Source organism: Malaclemys terrapin, chromosome 25, assembly GCF_027887155.1.
Source record: "Malaclemys terrapin pileata isolate rMalTer1 chromosome 25, rMalTer1.hap1, whole genome shotgun sequence".
NCBI classification, from domain to species: Eukaryota; Metazoa; Chordata; order Testudines; family Emydidae; genus Malaclemys; species Malaclemys terrapin.
Window position 1 is genome coordinate 2,522,668 of NC_071529.1, and position 26,838 is coordinate 2,549,505.

General features: G+C 44.0%; 1 protein-coding gene across 4 annotated transcripts in view; it reads left to right on the forward strand.

Annotated features, from left to right (window-relative positions):
- Positions 1–26,838, forward strand: part of GPATCH8 (G-patch domain containing 8) — an 89,240-nt gene that overhangs the window by 13,274 nt on the left and 49,128 nt on the right. For 2 of the 4 annotated variants that reach the window (XM_054014162.1, XM_054014160.1), the window contains exons 1-2: positions 16,549–16,621; positions 23,746–23,763. Coding sequence is in view for 1 of the 4 variants with exons in the window: in XM_054014159.1 (XP_053870134.1) it covers positions 16,547–16,621 (75 nt within the window). In the remaining 3 variants the exon portion in view is untranslated. Of the gene's footprint in view, positions 1–16,546; positions 16,622–17,700; positions 17,718–23,745; positions 23,764–26,838 lie in introns of those variants that run through there. The other 2 variants (XM_054014159.1, XM_054014161.1) reach the window with 2 other exon arrangements.

Here is a 26,838-nt window from a genome sequence, read left to right on the forward strand (position 1 = left end):
TGATCGCGCCCCTCCCCCCAAGTACATATAACATCACCAAGCTCTGAAAGCAGAGCGGAAAGCAGCAGCTCCTAGCTGGGTGATAGATATTCATCAATATCTCTTTTCATGGCAGACTTAGCGCCCCATTGCCACCCTTACTTATGCGCTGCTACTGCCACCCTGGGAGGGGAAGGGGGGGAGGGAGGAGCCTGAGCCCAGGTGGCCTCCTGGTGAGAGAATTGGTGGGGGATATTGAACAGTCAGGAAACTTGGAAATGAAACTGTTTCTCATCCTGTTATGTGGGTGCAATGGAGGGGAGATTCCCATGTACAGGAATATGGCCTATAGTCCACTTTCTAAAAGGCCAAAGCAAGCAGCTTAAAAACCAGTTGGTGTAGTATATCTTTCAGTGGTACTCGAATTTCAATTTTGTAAGGTAGCACCAAATTAGAAATTCACTATGAAGATGGCTTGTAGAGCATTAAGTGTGAATCTGATCAAAAAGCTTGATTACTTTTTTAACCATTTTCTCTTCTCATTCTTCGTGGAAATTTCTTTTCCATGAGGTTGGACTAAAACAAATTTAAAATTAATAATAGTTCTTCTAGTGCTTTTCATCTTCAGAGGGCTTTACAAGCAACTAATCCTAACACTATCAGGGCTTGAAAATCTTACAAGACACCTGCTTGCCAGAAATCTCAGCCTGTTATTCAGAAACAGAGAGGGAGCCAGAGAAACATGAGAGGGTTTAGTGGGAGGTAGGGGAAGCAGTCTGCTGAGAAGCCAAGCATGCAGTCCTCCACCTGTGCATGTTGGGAGGGTTGTGTTGCGGACTTCCTAAAGATTGTTGCCCCAGGACCCTTTGGGTGGGGGAAGAAGCATCTTTTTGTATGTCTTGGCTAGTAAATAGCTAAATAACTCAGGATAACTCATCAACATCTTTATTTCTTTCCTCTTCCCAGACTTTTCTTCCTTTTCCCCTTTAACCTCTCTCCTCCCCTTCACTTACCCTCACCTAGGCATTGTCTGTATGAGAAAATTTGTAGTGGTTTAACTAAAGATGTAATTTTAAACCAGTGTATACACCTTTGCAGACCGTCTGCACCTTCTGTTTCAGTTTGAGTGATGGTTTTGTTTAAACTGATTCCTAATCAATTTAAGCTAAACTAAAATAATTCTTTTTTTAAAGTAAAATAAGTGTCCGGACAGTTTAAATAAATAGGTTTAAAATCGTATCCTTAGTTAAACCACTGCAACTTTTCTATGTAGATAAGCCCTAAGTCATGCAGACATCCCCCTTTCTCAGTCTCTCACTCAGATATTCCTGTCCCTGCGAGCTGCCAGGCTTCGGAATCATCTACTGCACTGTCTCCACTCTTGTGAGTAGAGACTATGTGTTAAAAAATCGATGAGGCAGTCTAGCATAGGAGTGTCTCCTCTATCCCCCCCTTTTGACCAGACCAATGCTGCCCCTTCTCAGTAGCCGTTGCTGGGCTGTGTTGAAGAGCTAAAGACCAGCTTGCACTTCAGGGTGGTTTGCTTTAATTCAACAAGCGGGAAACCTTGTTTTAAATAATTGGATTTAGTCTTAGAGAGACAAGGTGGATGAAGTAATATCTTTTATTGGATCAACCTCTGTTGATGAGAGAGACAAGCTTTTGACCCAAACAGAGCTGCTCTTCTGGTCTGGAAAAAGTACTCCCAGTGTCACAGCAAAATGCAAGGTGAAACAGTCGGTCTCTCTCACCAACAGAAGTTGGTCAAATGAAAGATATTACCTCACCCACCGTGTCTCTCTAATATCCTGGGACCAACACGGCTACAAAAACACTGCATACAGTTTTAATCCTGTATCGCACTTATACCTTTTTAGTAATTTTTCCTAAAGAAAAGTGAATTCTCATTGTTTGGAAACATTAAAACATGTTGATTTGCAAATACATGTAGACTTTACACTAAATTTGGTACATTTTGCAAACCGGGAAGACACACTAATTCTGTATGCACTTATATAAGCCATTATATAGCTTAATGTATGTACTTTTATTCAGATTAATTTATACAGTTTGTTAGAAAATGGTGAATGCATGTTTGTTTAATTTTGTACATGTCGATGTCTGATGCATTTGGATGGAAATAATTCAATTAACATGCACAAATAGCATTTTAAAATTGTTTTTATTAGTTATATAAAACTACTGTATGTGCTGAATGCATACCAAAAAAAAGTTTTTATCCAAGCATGTTTTGCATTTAAAATTAACAGATTTATTAAACAAAGGAAGTACTATTAGTAGTGTAGTAAGTTGAACTGATTGGTTTTGGCTCAGAGTGGTGGGAATCCAGCTGCAACTGGTTGGGGCTCAGTGGGGTGGCGATCTAGGTACAGGTGGCTTGTCGGGGTGGTGCAGGGGGAGTGGGGCTCATTGGGGGGGTTCTGAGTGCAGAGTTGTTGGTGAGGCTTGGCAAGAAGAGGGTCTGGGTGTGAGGGGGTCTGGATGCACAGGGGTTGGGTGGAATAGGGGAGTAGCTCCTTGTACAGGGATCCCTGCCCCTGTAGCTGAGGCGCGGTGGGCGCAGGAAGTGGCGGTAGGTGTGTGTGAGAGGACGGGGAGGGAGGGGGGTTGTAGAGCTTCCTGCAGCCTGGGGAGAAATCTGGGGTGGGTCTGACCTGGCTCCGGATGCCGTGCAGGGGAAGAGGAAGTCCTGTCCTCCCCAGCCCTGTCCACACTAGCAGCTGAGCCTGGCGCAGGGTAGGAGCCACCAGCTGGGTCTACTCCAGTCCTGCTTCCTGTCCAACAGTGAATTACCTCTATGCCGGCTGCCCTGGGCACCCGAAACCTACTGTTGGGTTGGGTCGCATGGCCGCTCTTGTGGCTTCCCTTTGCTTCCCGATCAGAAAGTCATTTTTCTGCAGGGAATCAAATAAATCTGCAAGGGACATAAATTCTGCACTTGCGCAGTGGCACAGAATTCCCCCAGGAGTAAAATTCTCTCTTGCGATTGGTAAGTGAAGGGAGGATATTTGTCAAGACATGGCATTATCACCATTTTACACTAAGGTAGTTGAGGCATAGAGAGGCAAAGAAACGTGCTCAAGGTCTTGGCTTCTAGTCTTTTGCTTAGACCCCACTGTATTTCTCTTTTCATCTGGGCCATTTTGTACCCGAATATTTTTAGTAATACATTTTTCTAGCTTAAGGGTCTCAACTTGTTTCAAGATGTGACTGTTTTGATGGTGTTGATTTCTCTTGGTGCTTAATGACTTAAATCTCAATTCTTCATTTCGTGTCAGTTATTTTTTTTACTTCAGGTTGTTTTGTAATGTCAACAGTATCATCTTAAATAGGTAATTACAAGGTGCTTGTAAAGAAAAATGGGCATTTTAAATTCATACTGAATCGTAAGTAATTAGATCGCTTTTGTTGTATTAAAATTCTCTCGCATTTTAAGCATTCTCAAAATGTAATTATGGTACATTCGCTTATCTAAAACTCAAAGGCTTGCTGCAGCTTTCACAAAAAAACCTGACTGCATATATTTTTAAAATTATTTTTGTCTATAGGTATGCATTGTCAATACTTGTACTCTGCTTATTTACAACAGAAATAAAGAAATGTATTTTAATAATAAATGCCCTGGGTGGCATAAGAAAACTAGCTGTTGCCTTCTGCTGGGGGGCCTGCGCGCTCTGGCGGATCAAAGCAAGTTCGATATAACGTGGTTTCACTTATAATGCAGTAAGATTTTTTTGGCTCCCGAGGACAGCGTTATATCGGGGTAGAGATGTACTTGACTTCTAAAAATACTGAGAGTAGTTCTAATGCAACAATGGATGGGATACATTTGCCTTCATAGATTGAGTTTAATTTTTGCTTTTAAAGAGTAATATCTATTACTCTGACTAGATAATGAGTGTTGTAGAAAACCTAACATATATACTCATTCATAAGCTGAATTTTTTTAGTAAAAAAGGGAAGCACCAGAGAAGGGGGTCGGCTTATGAACGGGTAGAGAGGGAGAGGTGGGACACAGCCCCTCCCCCCAACAGAGGGAGCAAGGAGAGGCAGCAGAGCCAGAAGGGAAGAGGCGGGGCCAGAGTCTCTCCGCTTCTGGCCATGCTGCTCTCCCCCCAGCCTCCGAAGCAGCTGCAGCTCCGGGGCTGGCAGGCTGCAGGTGTGCTGCTCGGCCCCGCCCCCCAGAGCAGGCTGCAGCCGTGCCACCTGGTCCGCCAGAGTAGGCTGCGGCCATGCTGCCCAGCCTGCCGGAGCAGTTCCAGCCAGGCCAGAGACATCCTCCCCAGATAAGGTGGGAAGGGATGGGATGGGGGGAGAGTGGGGGTCCCAGGCTAGGAGTGGGGTCATGGGGGTGGTCACAAGGGTTACTCCCCTGGCCTCCAGCTTCTCCCCCCCCCCCCCCAAATTTCCCCACTAGTTGCTGTCCCGGCCCATCAGGGTAAGCAGCTGGCGCGCCGGGACACTTTGTTTACTTAGGTTTACCTCCGTGCCTGTGGACGCTCGAGGTAAACAAACCATCTCAGCCCACCAGCGGCTTATCCTCACGTCCTGGGAGCCAAAGTTTGCCGACCCCTGAATTATAGGGTCGGCTTATGAACGGGTCATAAAAATTTTCCATTTTTACTTATCCATCTTGGGGGGATCGGCTTATAAACGAATCGGCTTATGATCGAGTATATACAGCACTTCTAAACTTTGTTTTCCTTGTGAATATTTCACACGTCTCTAGACGTGATTTTTCTATAACACCGACACCACTTCTTACATCAGTTAGGTATTGGAGGTCTCCTGTCTGCCTATTGACTCATTATGATCATACTTGGCTTGTGGGAGCTGCATAAACATTCCAAAAACTACTTTGAAGAGGGCTTCACATATAATAGAGCTCATATATTCACTGTGGGCATGTCTAACTTTGTTTTCCATTATAAGCCCCTGTTTTCCATTGCTTATATCCTTACCAGTCTTTAAGCAGAAATTTTCCATACTTGCTCTCTGCCTTAGAGCTCTCTGACTTTTTAAAAAAGGTTTCACCCCCTTGTAACTCTGCTCTCCTTGATGCAGATCCTATCTCTTCTCTAGGATCAGAAGAGTTACCTGTGTATCATGCGTCAAAAGTATATAAAGTTGTTCTGAGGTCCAGAAGAAAGTGAGAGGTAGACCAGTTGAAAATCTCTGGGTAATGATAAAAGGGATAAAAGAGGGGGGTGACCCTATGGTCTGGGTCTTCTATAGACCACTAAATCAGGAAAAGGAGGGGGATGAGGCATTTCTAGAACAAATAGCAGAAATAACCAAAACAGAAGATGTGGTAGTAATGGGGGACTTTACCTACCTAGATATCAGTTAGAAAAGTCATAGGGCAAAAGACAAAATTTCCAGTAAGTCCTTGGTATGTATTGGGGATAACTTTTTGTTTCAGAAAGTGGAGGAGGTAACCAGGGGACCGCCATTTTACACTTGATTCTGACCAAGAGGGAGGAATTGGTTGTGAATTCTGAAGGTGGAAGGTAACTTGGGTGAAAGAGATCATGCAATGATAATGTTATGATTTCTAAGGAAAGAAAGTAGTGAGAGCAGCAGAATAAGAACAATGGACTTCAAAAAAGTGGACTTCAGCAAAATCAGAGAACTGGTAGGTAAGGTCCCATGGGAAGAGTCAAAGGGGAAAAAGGAGTTCAGGGAGATGGCAGTTTCTCAAGTAAACAGTATTAAAGGCATAACTGCAAACTATCCTGATGCAAAGAAAAGATAAGAATAGTGTGAGGCCATTATGGTTCTCTCAGGAGCTTTGTAATGACCCAAAATTAAAAAAGGAATCCTACAAAAAGTGGAAACATGGACACATAACTGAGGAAGTCAAGAGTAGCACAAGCATATAGGGACAAATCAGAAAGGCTGAGGCATCAAATGAGTTACACCAGAACGGGATATAAAAGACAGTAAGAAGAGGTTCTTTAAAAACATTAGGAACCCAAAGAAAGGACAAAAGAAAATGTAGGTCTTCTACTATGCTGGGGGGGGGGAGCTAATTGATGACATCAAGAAGGCTGAGATGCTTAATGCCTATTTTGCTTCAGTCTTCATTGAAAAGGTTAAAGGTGACCACATACTCAACAATTAATATTAACAACATGGGGGAAAGAACAGGTTAAAGATTATTTAGGTAAATTATATGTATTCAAGACAGTGGAACCTGATGAAATTCATCCTAGGTTACTTAAAAAACTAGCTGAAGCAATCCTTGAACCGTAAGCAATTGTTGTATATACTCGTTCATTAGCCCGTTCGTTTATAAGCCGACAGCCCCCCCCACCCCACCCCACCCCGGCGGATAAGTGAAAATAGCGAAAACTGTATGACCCTTTCATTAGCTGACCCTATATTTCAGGGGTTGGAAAACTTTGGCTCCCCGCCTGTCAGGGTAAGCTGCGGGCAGGGCGGGTCGGGGCGTTTTGTTTACCTGGAGCATTTGCAGGCATGGAGCCCCTCAGCTCCCTGTGGCTGCAGTTCGCTGTTCCCAGCCAGCACATCCCTCGGCCCGCACCGCTTCCCACAGCCTCCATTGGCCTGGAGTGGCGAACCGCAGCCAATGGGAGCCACAGTCGCCCAAACCTGCGGACGTGGCAGGTAAACAAACCGGCCCAGCCTGCCAAGGTGCTTACCCTGTGAGCCGCGTGCCAAAGGTTGCTGATCCCTGCCATAGAGTTTAAAATCATCAAATTTTAGTAAAAAGCAACAGAGGGTCCTGTGGCACCTTTAAGACTAACAGAAGTATTGGAGCATAAGCTTTTGTGGGTGAATGCTTATGCTCCAATACTTCTGTTAGTCTTAAAGGTGCCACAGGACCCTCTGTTGCGTTTTACAGATTCAGACTAACACGGCTACCCCTCTGATACTAGACAAATTTTAGTGTAGATCCGTTTATAAGCTGACCCCCCACTCTTTGATATGTCACTTTTTTACCAAAAATATTCAGCTTATTAACGAATATATACGGTAGTTGCAAATCAGCATGTTTTAATGGTTACCAACAATGAATTAGAATCAACATCTCTTTGAGAAAATAACTATAAACTACTAAAATAGATCGTTTAAAATCAAGGTTTCCTCCTTGCTGATTTAAATTGATTGAAATTGGTGATTTAAATCCATTTACCTTGGTACCTAGTCCCACGAAAGTCAATAGGACTACTTGTGCTAAAACTGAATATGTGCCTAAATGCCATGTTGAACCAGGACCTAAAGCAGTAATGGATGTGAAGGAGATTCCTACACCTGAACCATTCTTTTTAGGTGACAGATCTGAGGAACAGTCCCAGATTGAGGTGTCATTAGAGAAGGTTTTGGAACAAATTGTTAAATTAAGCAATAATAAGTTACCAGGACAGATGGTATTCACCCAAGAGGTGAAGGAATTCATATGAAATTGCAGAACTACTAACTGGTATGTAACCTGTCACTTAAATCAACCTTTATACCAGTTTAATGGAGGGTAGCTAATGTAATGCCTGTTTTTTTGAAAAGGCTACAGAGGCAATCCTGGCAATTGCAGGCCAGTAAGTCTCACGTCAGTACCATGCAAATTGGTTGAAACGACAGTAAAGAACAGAAATATCCGACGCTTGAATGATGTGAGGACACTTGAATGATGTGATAAACCCTCGAGGAGGAAGAGGACATGCTGAGGAAGAGTCAGCATGGCTTTCGTAAAGGGAAATCATGCCTCACCAATCTATTAGAATTCTTTGAGAGAGTCAAACATGAATAAGAGGGATCCAGTGGCTCTTCGAGTGCTTGCTCATATCTATTCCAATTAGGTGTGTGCGTGCTGCGTGCACGATCGTCGGAGAAATTTTTATACCTTAGCAACACTCGGGTCGGCTGTGGAGCCCCCTGGAGTGGTGTCTTCATGGCGCTGGTTATATACCCCAGCAGACCCAGCGCCCCCTCAGTTCCTTCTTACTGCCCGTGATGGTCGTTGGAACTGTGGAGCGCGGCATAGCTGTTCTCCACTCTCCCAGCTTTACCCGTTGTTTCTTGTAGATAGTTAATTGTGTTCTTTAGATTAGTAGTTGTTAATAGTTATAAATAGTTTTCATAGTTAGCGGAGGTTAAGGGGGCTCTTATTCCCCCCTTCCCCTCCCCTGGCGCACAGCCGGGCTCATGACCAAGGCTCCCGGCTTTAAGCCGTGTGCGACATGTGCTAGGCCTATGCCAACGGGAGATCCCCATGAATCTTGTCTGAAGTGCTTAGGGGTGTCTCACCAAACGGACAAGTGCAAGATTTGCAAGGCTTTCAGGCCAAGGACGAAAAAGGAGCGGGACTTCAGGCTTAAGCAGCTCCTCATGGATCCACTTAGCCTGGATCCTCCTTCGGCACACCAGGTTCTGGCACCGAGCGCCTTGGTGCGTAGCGCCCCAGTGGCACCTTCCGGTACTGCACTGCGGGCAGATGTGGAAAAGGCGCCTCGGCACCGCAAGCCCCTCGGCGCTGATCCCTGTCTCCGGGACATAAAAGGCCCCGTAAGACTCAGGACGCTGCCGTCCAACAGGCACCGGCTCCCCCCGCACCGGTGGTAGAGCCGCGCCCGGCTTCCGAACGCCAGAGGGTGCAAGTATCATCAGCACAGTTGACTCCGGCACCGGGTGTGGAGCCGTTGAGTCCAGCGCGGACTGGCTCACCGCCTCGTCAAGTGGTGGAGCCCTGTCTCCCTTCCACATGGGAGACGTTTGCCACGGCGAGAGACCTCATTGCCCTCACGGAGCTGGCGCCTTCTCAACCTGTGGCACCGCATGCCCTTCGTACAGTGTAGTCCAGGGGCAAGCCTACCCTGATACGCCCGCCGTCTCCAGGCGTGGACTTGCGGCACCGCTCCCGGTCTCGGAGCAGGTCTCAACGCCGCTCGCAGTCCCTGCACTGATCTCCATCTCGGCGCCGGTCGTACTCGTGGCACAGATCTACCTCCCGGCACCAGTCTTCTTCTCGGCACCGACCCGAGCATCGGTACCGGTCGGAGTCAAGGCGCAGCTCCCGGCACTGGTATGAGCGCCGCTCACATTCGCGAGGCCGCTCCCGGCACCGAGGTTACAGACTGTCTTAGTCATCCAGATCCGGGTCCCGGTACCGACATGGACATCAGCACAGTTCTCAATCCCGGTACAGTTCACCGGCACCACGCAGAGGTCGCTCGCCGTTGGATCGGCACCGCTCAGCACCGTACCAGGACGATTCTCTACACCCACGCTCGGCACCGCCCTGGCCCTCGAGATCGGCGTCTCACTCGTCTGAAGGGGCCCCCCGTTCAGCGTACCCTGCTCAGGGTCAAGCTGCAGACGACTTGGGTCATTGGCAGGAGGGGGCAGAAAACCTGCGACAAGACCCTACGCATCGGTCTTTCTGGACCCCTTGGGCGTATCACCAGGCTCAAGGGGCTCCACTAGCGACCTCTCGCTCGGCTCGCTCTGAGCACAGGGCTCCTGAGGCCACCATCTCCCGTCCTCCCCCAGGGGGTATGGAGGCTTTGGCCCTGACGCCCAGCCAGGAGCCAGACCCTGGTGCAGGGGATCCTGCACCTCCGAGTCCCGTGGAGCCGGACCCCCACACAAGTCCTTTACCCCCTGAGGCGTCGTCCTCATCTTCCCCAGATGAGGCAGTGGCGGGTACAACACCCGCAGGCCCACCTCCTATAGATCTTCGTGCCCACCAAGACTTGTTACATACGGTGGCACGAAATATGGACTTACAGGCCGAGGAGCTAGTGGAGGTGCAGGACCCGGTGGGGAGCATCCTTTCATCTGATGCCCCAACCCGGGTGGCCTTACCCATTATCAGAACAATTCAGGCTAACACTACGGCCCTATGGTAAACCCCGGCCTCCATCCCTCCCACTGCCAGGGGTGTAGAGAGGAAGTACTTTGTTCCTTCTAAAGACCATGGGTACCTCTACACACATCCCCCACCATGTTCACTGGTAGTCTCATCAGTGAACGCCAGAGAGCGCCATGGCCAGCAGGCGGCAGCGCCCAAATCAAAGGACGCTAAGCGCTTTGATTTGTTTGGACGCAAGGTTTATTCGGCGGGGGGTCTGCAGCTCAGGGCTGCAAACCAACAGGCGCTCTTAAGTCGATATAAGTATAACTCGTGGAACTCCATGGGGAAATTTAAAGAGTTGGTCCCCCAGGACTCGAGGGAGGAGTTCGGGGCCCTGGTGGAGGAGGGCAAAAAGGTGGCTAGAACCTCCTTACAGGCCTCCCTCGACATTGCGGACTCGGCCGCCAGGACACTAGTGTCGGGGATAGTCATGCGACGTGTCTCCTGGCTCCAGGTTTCGGGGTTGCCGCCAGAACTGCAGCAGACCCTGCAGGATCTACCATTTGACGGCCAAGGCTTGTTCTCGGACAAGACGGATTCTAGGTTACAGAGCCTCAAGGACTCGAGAACCATGATGCGCTCCCTGGGGATGCATGTCCCAGGACCCCAACGCAGGCCATTTAGGCCCCAGCCACAAAGATTCTACCCTCCTCCTCGTCCGAGACAGGACTTCCCCAGAAGGCAGGGACGAGGTGGTAGATGGAGGTCGACCGGCCCTCAACAGGGTCAGAATCAGGGCCCGCCTAGGCCGCCTTCAGGCCCTAGGCAAAACTTTTGAAGCTGCGCCCGAGGACGGCACACCAGCCATTACCCAGGATCCATTTCCTTCCTTTCGGGATCGCCTCTCCCGTTTCCACCGTGCTTGGTCCCTTATAACTTCGGACTGTTGGGTCCTTCGCACGGTGGAGAGGGGATACGCTCTCCAGTTTTCTTCGTTTTCCCCCCCCTCCCCGTCCCTCTTCAGGGACCCCTCTCACGAGCATCTCCTTATACAGGAGGTTTTTGGGCTCCTCTCTATGGGGGCCATAGAGGAGGTTTCCCCAGAGTTAAGGGGCAAGGGGTTTTACTCCCGCTACTTCCTGATCCCCAAAGCAAAAGGAGGTCTGCGACCCATCTTAGACTTACGCGGACTCAACAAATTCATAGTAAAGTTGAAGTTCCGCATGGTCTCCTTGGGGACCATCATCCCTTCCCTGGATCCTGGGGACTGGTACGCCACCCTCGACATGAAGGACGCTTATTTTCATATAGTGATCTACCCCCCTCACAGGCGCTTTCTTCGTTTTGTAGTAAACAAGGTACACTACCAGTTTGCTGTCCTTCCCTTCGGACTGTCCGTGGCTCCGAGAGCGTTCACCAAATGTATGGCCGTCGTGGCAGCATACCTTCGTCAACAAAGGATACAGGTGTTCCCGTACCTAGACGACTGGCTGGTCCGCGGCCGTACCAGGGAGCAAGTTCGGGCGCATGTCCGCATAATACTACAAACATTCCATGACTTAGGCATTCTACTCAACAAAAAGAAGTCCACTCTGGAGCCAACCCAGAGAATAGAGTTTATCGGGGCAGTCCGAGACTCCACACTCGCCTGAGCTCTTCTTCCAGACACTCGGTTTCGCACCATCGCGAACATCATCCACTGACTCCAGGCCTTCCCGATTACCACTGTAAGGACGTGTCTCGGTCTGTTGGGTCACATGGCCTCTTGTACTTACGTAACCAGACATGTCAGACTTCGGCTTAGTCAACTTCAGGCCTGGGTCTCGTCGGTGTACCGCCCTTCTCTGGACAGCCTGAACATGGTGGTCACGATTCCAAGCTTGGTCTTGACCTCTCTCACCTGGTGGCTGGATCACAAGGCAGTTTGTGCAGGAATGCCGTTTCATGCCCCACAGCCCTCCCTGCACCTAGTCACGGATGCCTCATCTCTAGGTTGGGGGGCTCACCTCGGGGAGCACCATACCCAAGGCCTGTGGACCGCATCCCAACTAGCTCTGCACATCAATGTTCGGGAGCGCCTAGCCTGTCAGGCATTTCTCGGTCTCCTACATGGCTGCTGCGTGTTAGTCCTCACAGACAACACCACGGCCATGTTCTACATCAACAAGCAAGGAGGAGCCCGGTCGTCTCCCCTATGCCAAGAGGCCATTCGCCTGTGGGAGTTCTACTTTGCCCACTCGATACATCTCATGGCATCGTTCCTCCCTGGAGTCCAGAACACTCTGGCGGACCATCTCAGCAGATCCTTCCAGACGCACAAGTGGTCGATTCGCCGGACATCATCTATTCCATCTTCCAAAGGTGGGGATTTGCCCAGGTCAACCTGTTAGCATCTCGAGCCAACAGGAAGTGCCATGCGTTCTGCTCCCTACAAGGGCGATCTCCGGGCTCCCTGTCCGACGCCTTCCTTCTAACGTGGAAGGACCAGCTGTTCTACGCTTTCCCTCCATTCCCACTGGTCCACAGGGTACTGCTCAAACTACGCAGAGACCAGGTGCATATGATTCTAGTCGCTCCAGCTTGGCCAAGACAGCACTGGTACACCACGCTTCTGGAGCTATCGATTCAAACTCCGATCACGCTTCCCTTGTGCCCAGACTTGATCTCCCAGGACCACGGTCGATTGTGTCACCCCGACCTGCAATCGCTCCACCTTACAGCGTGGATGCTCCATGGCTGAATCGGACAGAACTGCAATGCTCGCATCCTGTGCAACAGATTCTGCTGGGAAGTAGAAAGCCCTCTACACGGACCACCTACTTAGCCAAGTGGAAGTGGTTCTCCTGTTGGCGCAAACAGCGGGCCACGTCCCCCCTTGCAGGTGTCTATTCCCCTCATACTCGAGTAGTTCCTGTCCCTGAGACAGCAGGGCTTGGCGATATCTTCAGTCAGAGTTCACCTGGCTGCTATATCGGCGTTCCACCCAGGAGAACACGCTTCCTCGGTCTTCTCTAACCCGATGGTTGTCAGATTCCTCAAGGGCTTAGACCGCCTTTACCCGCAGCAACGCCAACCTGTTCTGGCGTGGGATCTTAATCTGGTCCTCTCCAAGCTCACAGGACCCCCGTTTGAGCCATTGGCTACCTGCTCGGTCCTTTACCTATCTTGGAAGACAGTCTTTCTTGTAGCCATCACTTCAGCAAGGTGTGTTTCTGAACTCAGGGCGCTCATGTCTGAGTCTCCGTATACAGTCTTCCATAAAGACAAGGTGCAGCTTTGCCCCCACCCTGCCTTCCTTCCCAAGGTGGTATCAGCTTTTCATGTGAACCAGGATATATTCCTCCCGGTCTTCCATCCTAAGCCACGCATCAAGACCAGCGTACGCACTCCTTGGACGTGCGCAGGGCCCTTGCTTTCTATATTGAACGTACGAAACCATTTCGAAATATGACACAACTTTTCATTGCAGTAGCCGACCGGATGAAGGGCCTACCAGTCTCCTCCCAACGTCTCTCTTCTTGGATCACGTCCTGCATTCGTGCTTGCTACTACCTGGCCGGTGTCCCGACGCCGCGCCTCAGCACTCACTCCACAGGGGCCCAGGCCTCCTCGACTGCCTTCCTGGCTCAAGTTCCGATCCAGGACATTTGTAGAGCTGCAGTTTGGTCGTCAGTCCACACCTTCGCCGCTCACTACGCGCTTGTACAGCAATCCAGAGACGATGCTGCATTCGGATCAGTGGTTTTGCACACGGCAATGTCTCACTCCGACCCCACCGCCTAGGTAAGGCTTGGCAGTCACCTAATTGGAATCGATATGAGCAAGCACTCGAAGAAGAAAAGACGGTTACTCACCTTTGTAACTGTTGTTCTTCGAGATGTGTTGCTCATATCCATTCCAAACCCGTCCCCACTGTAGCCGGCAAGAAGGAACTGAGGGGGCGCTGGGTCGGCTGGGGTATATATCCAGCTCCATTAAGGCGCCACTCCAGGGGGCTCCACAGTCGACCCACCGGGTGTTGCTAGGGTAGAAAAATCGTGCACGCGGCGCGCACACACCTAATTGGAATGGATATGAGCAACGCATCTCGAAGAACAACAGTTAAAGGTGAGTAACCGTCTTATATTGGTCCAGTGTACTTGGACTTTCAGAAAGCCTTTGACAAGATTGCACACCAAAGTCTCTTAAGCAAAGCATGCAGTCATGGGAGATCCTGTCATGCATCAGTAACTGCTTAAAATATAGAAGACAAAGGATAGGAATAAATGATCAGTTTTCACAATGAAGAGAGGTCAATAGCATGGTCCCTCAAGGATCTGTACTGGGACCAATGCTGTTCAACATAGTTATAAACTATCTGAAAAAGGGGGTAAACATCATGGTGGCAAAATTTGCAAACAATGAAAAAATACTCAAGATAGTTAAGTCCAAAAATGGCAGATGAAATTCAGTGTTGATAAATGCAAAGTGATGTACATTGGAAAACACAATCCCAACTACACAAAACAAATATGGAGTCTAACTGATTTGCCATATTTGGGGTTGGGAAAGAATTTTCTCCCAGGACAGATTGGCAGAGACCCTAGAAATTTTTCACTTTCTTCTGCAGCATGGGCATGGGTCACTCGCAAGTTTAAACTAAAGTAAATGGTGGGTTCTCTGTAACTTGAAGTCTTTAAATCATGACTTCAGTAACTCAGCCAGAGGTTATGGGAATTATGCAGGAGATGGTGGGTGAGGTTCTATGCCCCCAATGTGCAGGAGGTCCCTTCTGGCTTTAAAGTCTGCGTCTATGAAAATGCCAGACAGGAGAAGGGATAAGAAAGAGTTGGATGGTAGGATATTTCATCAGATGGGTTCAGGAATATTTTACTTTAGGTGTGGAATTCTAGAGCCATTGTAGTTGAGAATTTAATGGGGCCACGATGTCACTCTAGATTTTCAGATTAATGATCTTTATAATAAGAGGAAGTTTGGGATTAGGACTTGGTTATTATGAGTGGAATAACATTTTTATATCCAGCCTTTATTTTGTGCCAGAGAGCTCATTTACAGTGAAGCTCTAATCCGCGGTAATTAATTGGCACTGTGAAATAGGAAGAGCATCCTTTGTGACACCGCTTGAGTCCACAAAAGATATGGGAAGAATTCAGATACAATGGGGTCAGTTGAATATTTCCTTTTTACCAGGTTGTAATAAATGCCAATTATTCTGCACATGTGTGTAAATTGTTTGTTTATGGTATAATTAAGTGTGTGTACTTCCATTAAAGATTTAAAGTTACAATATTTGATGTCTGTGACTGATTCTAGACACAATAAAAACAGAAGTATAAAATACATGAGTTTAATGTGCCACATAGAAGAGTTTTGGACATTAAAAAACAGATTGAAGTTGATTTCCCCTCCTCCCCCCTAAAGTCAATAGAAAGGGTATTCCACCAACTCCAAGGGCTGTGGCGGGAAAGAGATGAACAGTGCTGCTTCTACTCTTGCCAACTCCAAGCTCCAAAAGCACTGAAACATCTAAGGCAATGAGTATTTAGTTGTCTAGGAGTTCAAGAAGACCCTGTCCATTAAAAGCTTCAAATATTAATGGGTAACAGTTATCTTAAAAATTACACTTCAGTTTGATATAACCCCAGCTGTTACCTACTAATTATAAAAAAAAGTTATTGCAACTGAGATTAGACTAGTATTTTTCTTTATTTTTCATCTTATTTGATTAATGCATTTGACAAAACTCTCTGCATAGTTGATTTTTCCCATGTTCTTATGAGCCTTTCACACAGCTGCAGGTGGAGGGACATTTTTAACTATAGGAAAATATAGTTGGAAGGCCTCAAAAATTGGCAGGGAAGTTCTTTTGAAATTGGCTAGATTTCAAGTTGACCATGTCCCTTTATAACCAAAATGTTAGACTTTATCCATGTCTTGGCAGGCAGTGCAGATGAGGAAATGGTAGGTAGGCAGGGAAGCCCTTCTGCCAACCCCTGGTAATTGCCTGGTTGTCTGCAGGTAACAAATCAGCCTCTTTGGTAGCCCTCAAGGTACATTGTAGCAATTCGACTCTGATGTCAAAAAGGACAGCTATGATGGTGGTTGGATACACAAGAGAAGAGAGGTGGCATTAATCTGGTGACTTGCTTTAGAGAACAAAATCTTGCAGCCTTTTGACTATGACCAATGTCAGGTTTCTGAAGTGACTCGCTATCAAATATTGGAGATGGCTTTCTGCTCACATTTTCTATTTGAAACAATGTGTGTAATTTTGTTTTTGCTGAGATTCAATTTCAAACAGTTTAGATTCATCCAGTCGCAGATTTCAGTGATGCATTCCATCTGTGGCCTATGTGGACTGTATCTGTTGTATGTAAGAGTAATTTTAATTTTACTGTGATTTTTATTCTACGTTATTTCCTCCAACCCAATGTTTATGATCAGCACTTTCACTTACTTTACTAAAAGTAGCATGTGGTGTCAGTTTAAATAATTGTCTGACATTCTGAAACCTTCCTAGTTTATGAAGGTCATCAGTCCAGCATAGCTAGGATTACATCGGACTGACATTTTTATGTCCTAATTATTGGAGTCTTATTTAATTAGTTGATTTCTTTTGCTGTCTAGTATAATGAGTTTGGGGCTCAATTTATATTGAGAGTGGGAATTGGATAGTTTTGGGAAATGTCTTGATTACCATAGAGAAATAACAAAAATATTATTCTTTTGCAGGGTAATCATTTTGATCAATATGAAGAAGGACACTTGGAGATTGAACAGGCATCTCTAGACAAGCCAATAGAATCGGTAAGATACACATATCATCACCATTGGCCCACCAGCAAATTAGACAGTGATCGGATGGGACTTGATGTGAATGCAGTTAAATTTGACAGGACCAGGCACTAGTGTGTAAATAGCAGTTCAGGGATATTCTTTTCTAATATGTTTGCATGTCCTGCATTAATGTTAAGTGGGCTTGGGCTTTAAGCTTTAAATAGTAATTTTTATAATCTAGGTTACTGTAAAAATAGTTCAGATTGATATTTGAGAAACTGTTTGAAATACATTATTTATGGAAAGTTAGTTTGCTAAATATTAATACATTTTGTTGAGAAGTTAGTTTATTTTTGTGAACCTAATGAAACAGAGGAGTAAAATGTATTTTGATCCTTTTAGCTTACATTTCCTGAATAGTCAGATCAACTAGTGTGTATAACAACTTAATAAATGCTAGAACTACCGTTACCAGTGAAGAGAACTGAATTTTAATTGACATGCTTCGGTAATGATAAAACCTGCCCGTAAAATTATATTTCACCTGAACTACACAGGAATGTTTTAAAAGGTCATTTTATTTTGTTGAATTAGGTATGGCAATTAATAATATCAGACTGTAGAATGGGGGAAGGTAGATTTTTGGATAGCTTTTCTTTTAAGCTTCTGAATCTTTTAACTTTGCACAGTATCACTTGCTAGTCTGACGTTCAGTAACATTTCTTATTATGCTACGTAAATTTCTCCTGGAGGTTCAGCATTTAACATTAGTGCTTAGATGCAAATATTCATTTATAGTCTTAGTGATGTGAAACCTGTGATGGAAAAATAAAGGGAAGCTTACTGGTGGTCTGATTTAGGCTAGATTTTTATTAAAGATTAGCACTTTTCAGATAGTTTTTTCCCTGAAGAAACTAAAATTGGCTCTGAAGTTTCATCACGCTAACGTGCACTTTTTAAACCGTAGTGTTAGCAAAGGATCAATATATATTTGCATCCTATGTAGGTTGGTGTTGTGTGTGTCTGTGTGCGTGTTTAGATGTTTACAGAAATTTACACAACTTGGGGTGTTCGACATTTTTCTTCCGCAGCAGTTGGCCCATATTAGCTAAGCAGCCATGATCTGGTTTGTATTGCACGGTCTGCCTTTTTAAATTTCTTTAGGGTTTCCTTTCCCCCTTCTTATTTCTGTTCTTCTGGTCCAGTGAACACTGCATATAGTACCTATTGTCTTCATGTGCTGGCATGATGCTAGATTTAGGCATGGCAGTAATAGATGACGCATGAGATAATGCTGCAGAGGGGGGAATTTGCATTCGATGTTCTGCTGAATAGTTCAATCTTGTGTTGTGACATGAGAATCTTAACTGACATGCCAAGCCTACTTCCCTATGTAAATGTCATGAGAAATAGCTAGAGTTGGCATCTATTCCATACCACATTGGGGATTATCATTAGACAGATTATTCAAATGTTATCTACAGGCTAGACCAAGATCTTATTTTTACAAGTGTTTGTTTTTTCCAGAATAGAGGAACAAAGCATGTGGGTGACAAATTAAAATACTGCATGTATGTTCAAAATTTAAATCTCTTCTGGCCATTATTATGGAATAGTCAGATATATAAAATTATACAGAAAATGTAAGTACCTCATATGCCCAATTGTACACAATGCCTAGGAAGATAGTCACTGGATGACCAGTGTATATAATATTTGGCTGTAGTTTGAGGAGTTTCAACAGCAGCAGAAACCTTAGGTTAAATTACAGCACAAGTATTAATTATTATTACATACATTGTAGTGCAAATATAGAGACATTATCAAATCTAAATACTTTAACTTGGGCAGGTTTTTATTTTAATATATAAAATGTACACAATTTGAAGTCTCATGACCAATAGTAAAAAACACATTTAGTGGAGAAGACAAGAAGATGATCTGCCTTTTTGGGAGGGAAAACCAAAAAACTCCAAAATAATTCCTACCCTATCACCCTATTGGTTAAATTTTTTTCCCTTCTGTCTGTAGAAAGGCTTTTAAAAAAATAAAAAAGCATAAACATTGGGAATTCAGGAATTTGAATTATGTTGCATCAAAGAGAGAGTAATATATTCTTTAGAGGACAGACTACTAAATTCTATTTTATGATCAGTTGGGTCAGGTGTGTGTTTATAATAAAATATTTATCTACTCAAAAATATTTAGTGACCAGTTGTCTGCTGTATCTTCATAGTATATATCAGAGGACTGGCTAGTAATTATTTTTGGGGAGATAGGCTTTTTAAAAAAATACATTTTTCTATGAAGACAGGAATTTAAAAGAAAAAAGCGGGGGAGAGGGGAGGGGAACCAATCTCATTTTAGATTGGGAACCAAATTTTACTTTTGAAAAAGATGGTTCATCTTTCTGTTCTCTCCACTAAATATGTTGTTGGTGTTTAAGATAATCTACAGCTATTAAATTTAGTATAATTTATTACATAAACTGAAATTATTAAAAATTGCTTAAGCTCCCAAATTGTTTAACAGAGTATGTTTGTAATCTTTACAATTGCAAAATTACAAATATTTTTTAAGTAAATGGGAGTGGGTTTTTTACCTGCTAAAACCAGAGATTAGGGTTCTGTGTTCCTCCTGCAAGAGTTGGATTTCATACCTAAAGCAGCATGGGGCATCAGATTTCTCTCTCTGCTTTGGGTGTGTGTTATATCATTGGCTCTTCCAGAAGAGAGAATAACAACCATGAACTTAGATCATGAGAGGTAAGTAAAAGGAAATAATTTTAAATATTTAGTTTTAAAATGTGCTGTATTTGCAGTTTTGAAGTTTACCAATTTGTTGTATTAATGATTTATGATCTTAAACAATTCTCTGTTAGTATTTCAACTCACCTTTTGGAAAGAAATTTAGCTGGTAGCACTAACAACCGAATCCTGCACCATTGAAGTCAATGCAAGTTTTGCCATTTATTACAATGGAAGCCAGACCTGAACCCCTAAGTGTGTTCATTAATAAAGAAAACCTGTTTTATAGCAGTGAATATGTTAAAGCATTTTTCAGTTAAATTTTAGGGTTAGTATAGAGAATTAACAGAATTAAAGTACATCCTATTAAAAATAAGTGGGATTCTTTAAAAGATTTTCAGATCTTCTAGGAATCTGAAAACTATTTGAAGCCTAGTAACTGTAGACCACTTTTGGAAATGCTTAGGGAAAATGGCTTTGCTTGGAGCATACATTTTGGAGTATCATTGCTGAATTTAGATCCATCTCTGCAGCATTATCTGTTGAGAGATGCTGACTGTACTGCTACAGCATGCAACTCTAAGGTGGCTGAAATCTCATAGGTTTGGGAGTCTACAGATCATTACACTGTTTAACTGTTTTGAATTACTGTACTACATATTTAAAAAAAGCAGTCTGCAGTAGCTAGTGTCCATGGAAATCCTACATTGTACTGCAAAGATGTCTCTGGACTGAGGCATTATGAGAATATAACTCAGGTATATCTTACGGAAAAGTAGGATTAGAACAAGCTAGTAGAAAGCAGAATTAGAGGAAGCTAGTGGCTTGGAAGTCAGAGGTAGGACAATAAAGGTAAAGCCTTAAGAGGACTTAAATTTCCAAAATGTTACAAGTTAGTGAAATGATACCAAGATTTATTTTTCCTTCAAACCAAAACAGGAAAATATATTTATAATTAATTATTTGAAAGGTTTTTTATTAGAAGAAATTCTTTAAAGAAAAAAACAAATTTTTGTTGGGCTAAATGAGAACCAGTTAGTCTACATTTCAGAAAAGGGAGAAAATATTCAATATAGATTTGTGCAAAAGTGCAAGTCATTGGTCATATTTATAAATCAGATGGCTATGGAATTGGAATCAGATTTTTTTTTAATTAAAAAAAAAAAAAAGCAACGATGAACTTATCTTTAAGGCATTAGATCCTAGTTTTTACAAGTAAATATTGTTGTCCTGTTTTAAAAGGTTCTGGGCACTCTCAGCTCCTCCTGCTGAAGTAAATGGGAATTGTTGGCACTCAGAACCATTTAAGTTTTGAAACAAGCAGTCTGATTTTCAGCTATGTAATGAGCTGCACATTGTAGGAAAGTGCACTATGTCTAGGGTGTGCCGTGGGCAGTTACCAAGTATGCTGATTTACTAGAATCCTTATTGTCCTTAATGTTTTACTAAGGAAATTTGTTTTAGACCGTTCTAGTTTTTTGTTATGGTAATACAACTTCAGGAGTTCAGTATTAGTCTTAGGCCTGGTCTACACTACATAGTTAGTTCGACATGAGCGGCTTATGTTGACCTAATTATGTCAGTGTACACACTACAGCCTTGTCCTGCTGATGTAAGTGCCCTACTACACCAACATAACTCCACCAGAGGTAGGGCTTATGTCGATATAGTTAGGGTTTACTTACATCTGCTGTTGACAGTCTTGTCAATTTCAGGGCTCCATACTGGAGCTGTAAAATTGACAAGAAAGCCCAGTTGGGAGTGAGGGGAAGCTGGACTCCCAGCAGGAACCTGCACAGAGCTGAGAGTGGCTGTAAGTCAACCTAACATAGTCAACTTAAGTCTGTAGTGTAGACATGCCCTTAGATTGACTACATAAAATCCACTGTCCTCTCCCACTACACACAGTATGCAGAATGTTCGAGTTAAATCAAGTTGTCATTGTCACAGGTTGGAAGTGAGACTGCACATCATTCACTTACTCTTAAGCTTTTTGTTAGTTTGTCCTTGTCATCACTAACAAATATCCTTTTCCTATATAGTTCTGCTCAGTTGCCTTAGTAGGCTCTTTAAAACCCTGCTGGGGTTCAGATTCCAGGTGTTGCTTGTTGAAGATCACAATTCAGTCCTCTCATCTAGAAGTCTACAATAGCTTCTCTGAGGTTGGCTTTTGTCACATGGCATATCTGTGCAGATCTGTGGACTCCACTAGTTCCAAAGCGTAACCTGATAAGGCTGCTGATTTGACATTTAGCAGTAGCCATAAGTGGTCAGCGCTATAAATAATATGCATCTTGAAGCTGAATGGTGTAGCATTACTGTTTGGCTTTTCTCTCTAGTTTTCTTTGTGTCATCTGTAGTGAGCTATAGGTTTTGTAAAGATTCCCAACACAACCTCTTGTTTGCATGGGTTCACCCAGTGGCATCCAGTCCTTGCTTATAGGTAACTTGATACACAGTCAGCACAGTTTACAATCCACTCAAGAGATGTATGGTTTTTGTTTATGCTGAAATCCAATTAATAGTATAAAAGGAATGTCTCTGGGGTGGAGGGGACTTTGGGAGGAGAGGGGGTGTTAGGCAAAATTAGCCTTTGTGCATATTTGTAACAGTTCAACATCTATTTGTTGTAATCATTAGTTACGATATTCCTCACACAGTGCCATCAAAACCTTGTATACGTGTCAGTTTACATCTGCCAGGGCCATTGCTGGAAACTTACTGCAGGAACCATGATCAAGTATCATTGGTACATGTGAAAAGTAATTAAATAAGGCAGTTTTGTGTAGTGGTTAGAGTACAAGACTGCGTTGGGAAGCCTGAGTTCTGTTCTGTGGGCTCTCACAGACCAGTTGTGTCCTCTTGGACAAGTCACTGGAGATAAAATTTTCAAAAAGTGACTTAGCCAAGTGACAAGTCCCATTGACTTTCAGTGAGATTTAGGCTTCTAAATCATTTAAGCCAATCTGAAAATATTACGCTTAATCTGTGTCCCAGAGTTCCCCATCTGAAAAATGTGAATGATCTCTCTTTTGTTAGCGCTTTCTGATCTTGGGATGAAATGTGCTGTAAAAGTGTCAAAGTAATGTTAAAATACCTTAGTAAAACACATGAAAAGATACTGTTAACCATTCACTAATCTGTTACAGTAATGTGACACCACATCATTGATTAAGAGGACAAATAGCATGGCTCTTGCATATGTATCTGGCTAGTCCTGATATACTGTCTTGATTGCCTGTGGGTTTTACTGTCTCATTTTAGTCAAAAGCATATGAGTGATTTTGTTCACTTGGCTGACTTGACAGCTTTTAATGTGACTTTCACTTCAGAGCTCCTTGTAGCATAGCTAGTGAATTATAAAAGTAATATCTGCCTATACTCTGAGGAAGGAGTTGTTTCCTTAGACTGGCCAATGGCATGTTTGGGAACCGGCACACATGCTTAGAAAAGTACAGAAAGGAGAACTACTACAAAATGGGCTTGATTTATTCAAAGGGAGCATCAGTTCTTGACACAGAGAGGAACACCCCTGTAAGTAAAAGGGATTTTCCTCTAGAGATGAACAAAATTAAAATATTATTCCAGAAAAAGATCACAGGCCAGCAGCCTAGCAGCAGTGCTTTGTGTTGCTGAATGAGAGATTCTGATTTATTAATATTGCGTCTCACTCCAGAGGCCAATAGGAGCTAATAGCACTGCAAAGCTACACTAGCTCAGTTCCCATTTGTGACCCAAGCAATTCAACCTCTAATTTTAAGAGCAGCATTTAAACTGTGAAGAGAGTTCATGCCAGTCTTCCTTAGCCAGAGGTCTGTCACAATGATGTGGAATGAAGGGACAGATGGAAAATGGGAGGAGATCATCATTAATCTCTTCAGTGTGTGGACCTCACTGGAATTTAATACCTGACTCTTCGGAATGTTATCGTCACAATAGCAACAGAAAATATGCCATTTCAGCTGCCTGTTTTTAAACTATCCAGCCTTTTCACTGCTTAGTCGATGCCAAAAATTGTGTGTAACTAATTTGACATCAGAAGCTATCTATACATTCAATGTTATTGGGAGAAAATGCCATCTTTTTCCTGGGAACTGAGATGCAGGTTTGTTGCAAGTTGAAAAACATGACCGTCCTCTTGAGTGGCTTTGTAAAAGTGGTGCTAATGTGTATAACTCTTCTGAATTTTTCTTTTTTCCCCCTTTAATATTTGTTTCACTGTGTCAGTCACAACACCACTCTTGAATCTCCCTGCTGGTCTTGACTCGTTAAATTTATTTTATGCTTTCATTCTTCTTTAATAAATACATTACTTGCAAGCAGTGAATTGAAAACACAGCAAAAGAAAAACTATTAGTGATTGGACAGTTTCTTACTTTGTGTTACATTTAACTGTTCTTTTGACAGCCCAGTTTTTAAAGCCAGGTTCGTATGGAAATGCTTTCACTCCACTTGCACTGCTTTTGGAAATAGCATACTGCTTCATCTGTCTGTTTATTTTAGTGCATTCATGACACAACACAGTCAGCACAATGTCTCATCTCCACTTAACAAAAGATTGTACGGTAGTTCTTGTCCTTTTTTAAAAATGCAGTCATTTTTGTCAGCATCAGCTTTTAAAATTTTATTCCCATAATCCTTTGTCAGATACAGTTAATATGTTAATGTAGAAGGAACAATTACAGTGTAATAGCCACAAAATAATTGGTGATCTGTGGCCCCATTTTACAAGAGGAACATGCAATTGTTGTGGCATAAATGGTCTGCAGCGGTTACACTCACAGGTAAGTTCTCGTAAATCTTAGTCTAAGATACTCTTCCACGGTATTCATGGTTGGAAACTGTATTTGTTCATTTTCTTTCACTCATATTGATTTAAACATTTATATCTTGGCATATCCTTACTCCTCCTCATTGTTTTTCAATGTAGAACTAACTACTACTTCATAGAGCGATCCCATAATATGGGAAGGACATTGTTGTACACTTTTGTCTTGAAAAAGTTAGTGAGACTAAAATGTCTTGTTTTACCTGCAGAGCAGAAGAAAAAGGTTTCTAGTCACTAGAATTTTTTTTGGGGGGGGGGGGGAGAATACATCCAGGCACACTAAATCTCAAACTCTTGTGCTCTTTAGGTCTGATGCACCAGTGGTGGTCACATTTTTCAGTCATTTACACCAATGAGAACTGCTGTTCTGACTCGGATTTTTTTTTAATACTGAATTAAACTAAAATTGTAGCATTTTTATTAGCTGACTTTTGGATACAATGCATCATTCAGTGTCACAACCAGACAACTCATTACAATTCGGGATATTCTGTAATATTATGAGTTGTAATGGGTTGCATAATTAGAAGAATTTATGACCACAAACTGTATATGGAGTTTAAAGACACTTTAAAAAAAAAAAAAAAAAAGGCTCTTTAGGGAATCCTGGAAATTACAGGCCAGTAAAGCGTAACTTCAGTAGCAGGCAAATTGATCGAAATTATAGTGAACAGAATTATCAGATGAACATGATACACTGAGGAAGAGTCAACATGGCTTTTGTAAAGGGAAATCGTGCCTCACCAATCTATTGGAATTCTTTGAGGGTGACAACAATCATGTGGACAAGGGTGATCCAGTAGCTATAGTGTAGTTGGACGTTCAGAAAGCCTTTGACTGTTCACTGAATGCTCTTAAGCAGAGTAAGCAGTCATGGGATAAGAGGGAAGGTCCTCTCATGGATCAGTAACTGGTTAAAAGATAGGAAACAAAGAGTAGGAATGAGAGGTCACTAGGGTCCCCCAAAGATCTGTTCTGGGACCAGTGCTGTTCAGTTTAGTCATAGATAATCTGGAAAAAGGGGTAAACAGTTAGGTGGCAAAGTTTGTAGACAACACAAAATTACTTAAGAGGCAGTAAAAGCTGCGTTATCCAGCACTTTACCAACCAGAAAGCTCTATGAACCGGCATTTCTGATCTTCAATAGGGTCCAGTTGGAACAGGGCCAGCAGGCTCCCTACCTAACTCCGCGTGGCTCTCTGGAAGCGGCGACATGTCCCTGCTGCTCTTAGGCGGAGGAACAGTCATGGGGGCTCAGTGCGCTGTCCCCACCCCAAGCACTGGCTCAGCAGCTCCCATTGGCCAGGAACTTTGGCCAATGGAAATTTCAGGGGTGGCGTGGCGCCTGTGGGTGGAGGCAGCGTGCAGAGCCACCTGGATGCACCTCTGCCTAGGAGCAGCAAGGACATGTCACTGCTTCTGGGGAGCTGCTCGAGGTGAGCATCACCCAGATCTGGCACCCCGAAACCTCTTCCATGCCCCAACCCCCTGCCCTGGCCCCCTCCCGCACCCAAACTTCCTCCCTCTTAGTTAACTGGAATTTTTGACTTACCAGCACCCCCCCCATTTCCCAATGTTTAAATCTAAAGCTGACGGCAAAGAATTACAAAGAGATCTCACTAAACTGGGTGACTGGGCAAGAAAATGGCAGGTGAAATTCAATGTTGATAAATGCAAAGTGATGCACATTGGAAAACATAATCCCAACTCTACATCCAAAACAATGGGGTCTAAATTAGCTGTTACCACTCAAGAAAGAGATCTTGGAGTCATCGTGGATAGTGCTCTAAAAACATCTGCTCAATGTGCTGTGGCAATCAAAAAAGCTAACATGTTAGAAACCATTAGGAAAGGCATAGATAGATGAAAAAAGATCATAATGCCACTATATAAACCTTTGGTGCACCTACACCTTGAATACTGCGTGCAGTTCTGGTTGCCCCATCTCAAAAAAGTTATATTAAAATTGGAAAAAGTTCAGGGAGCGGCAATGGAATGATTAGGGGTATGGCGCAGCTTCCATTTGAGGAGAGATTTAAAGCCTGGGACTGCTCAGTTAGAAAAGAGATGACTAAGGGGGATACGCTAGAGCAGGGGTCGGCAATGTTCGGCACGCGGCTCGCCAGGGTAAGCGCCCTGGCGGGCCAGGCCAGTTTTATTTACCTGCTGATGCGGCAGGTTCGGCCGATCACGGCCCCCACTGGCCGCGGTTCACCGTCCCGGGCCAGCGTGGGTGAGCGATGTGCTGGGGGCCACGATCGGCCGAACCTGCCGCATCAGCAGGTAAATAAAACTGGCCCAGCCCGTCAGGGTGCTTACCCTGGCGAGCCGCGTGCCGAACGTTGCCAACCTCTGCGCTAGAGGTTTATAACATCATGAATAGTGTGCAGAAAGTAATATAATATTTACCCCCATCACATCACACATGAAGCAGGGGTCACCCAATGAAATTAATAGCGGATTTAAAACAAACATAAGGATGTACTTCTTCACACAACGCATAGGCAACCTGTGGAACTCTCTTCCAGGGGATGTTGTGAAGGCCAAAGGTATAACTGGGTTCAAAAAAGAATTAGATAAGTTAATGTAGGCTCTTAGCCAAGATAGTCGCTGACTCAACCCTTTGCTCTTGGGTGTCTCTAAATCTCTGACTTCCAGAAGCTGCCCTTGAT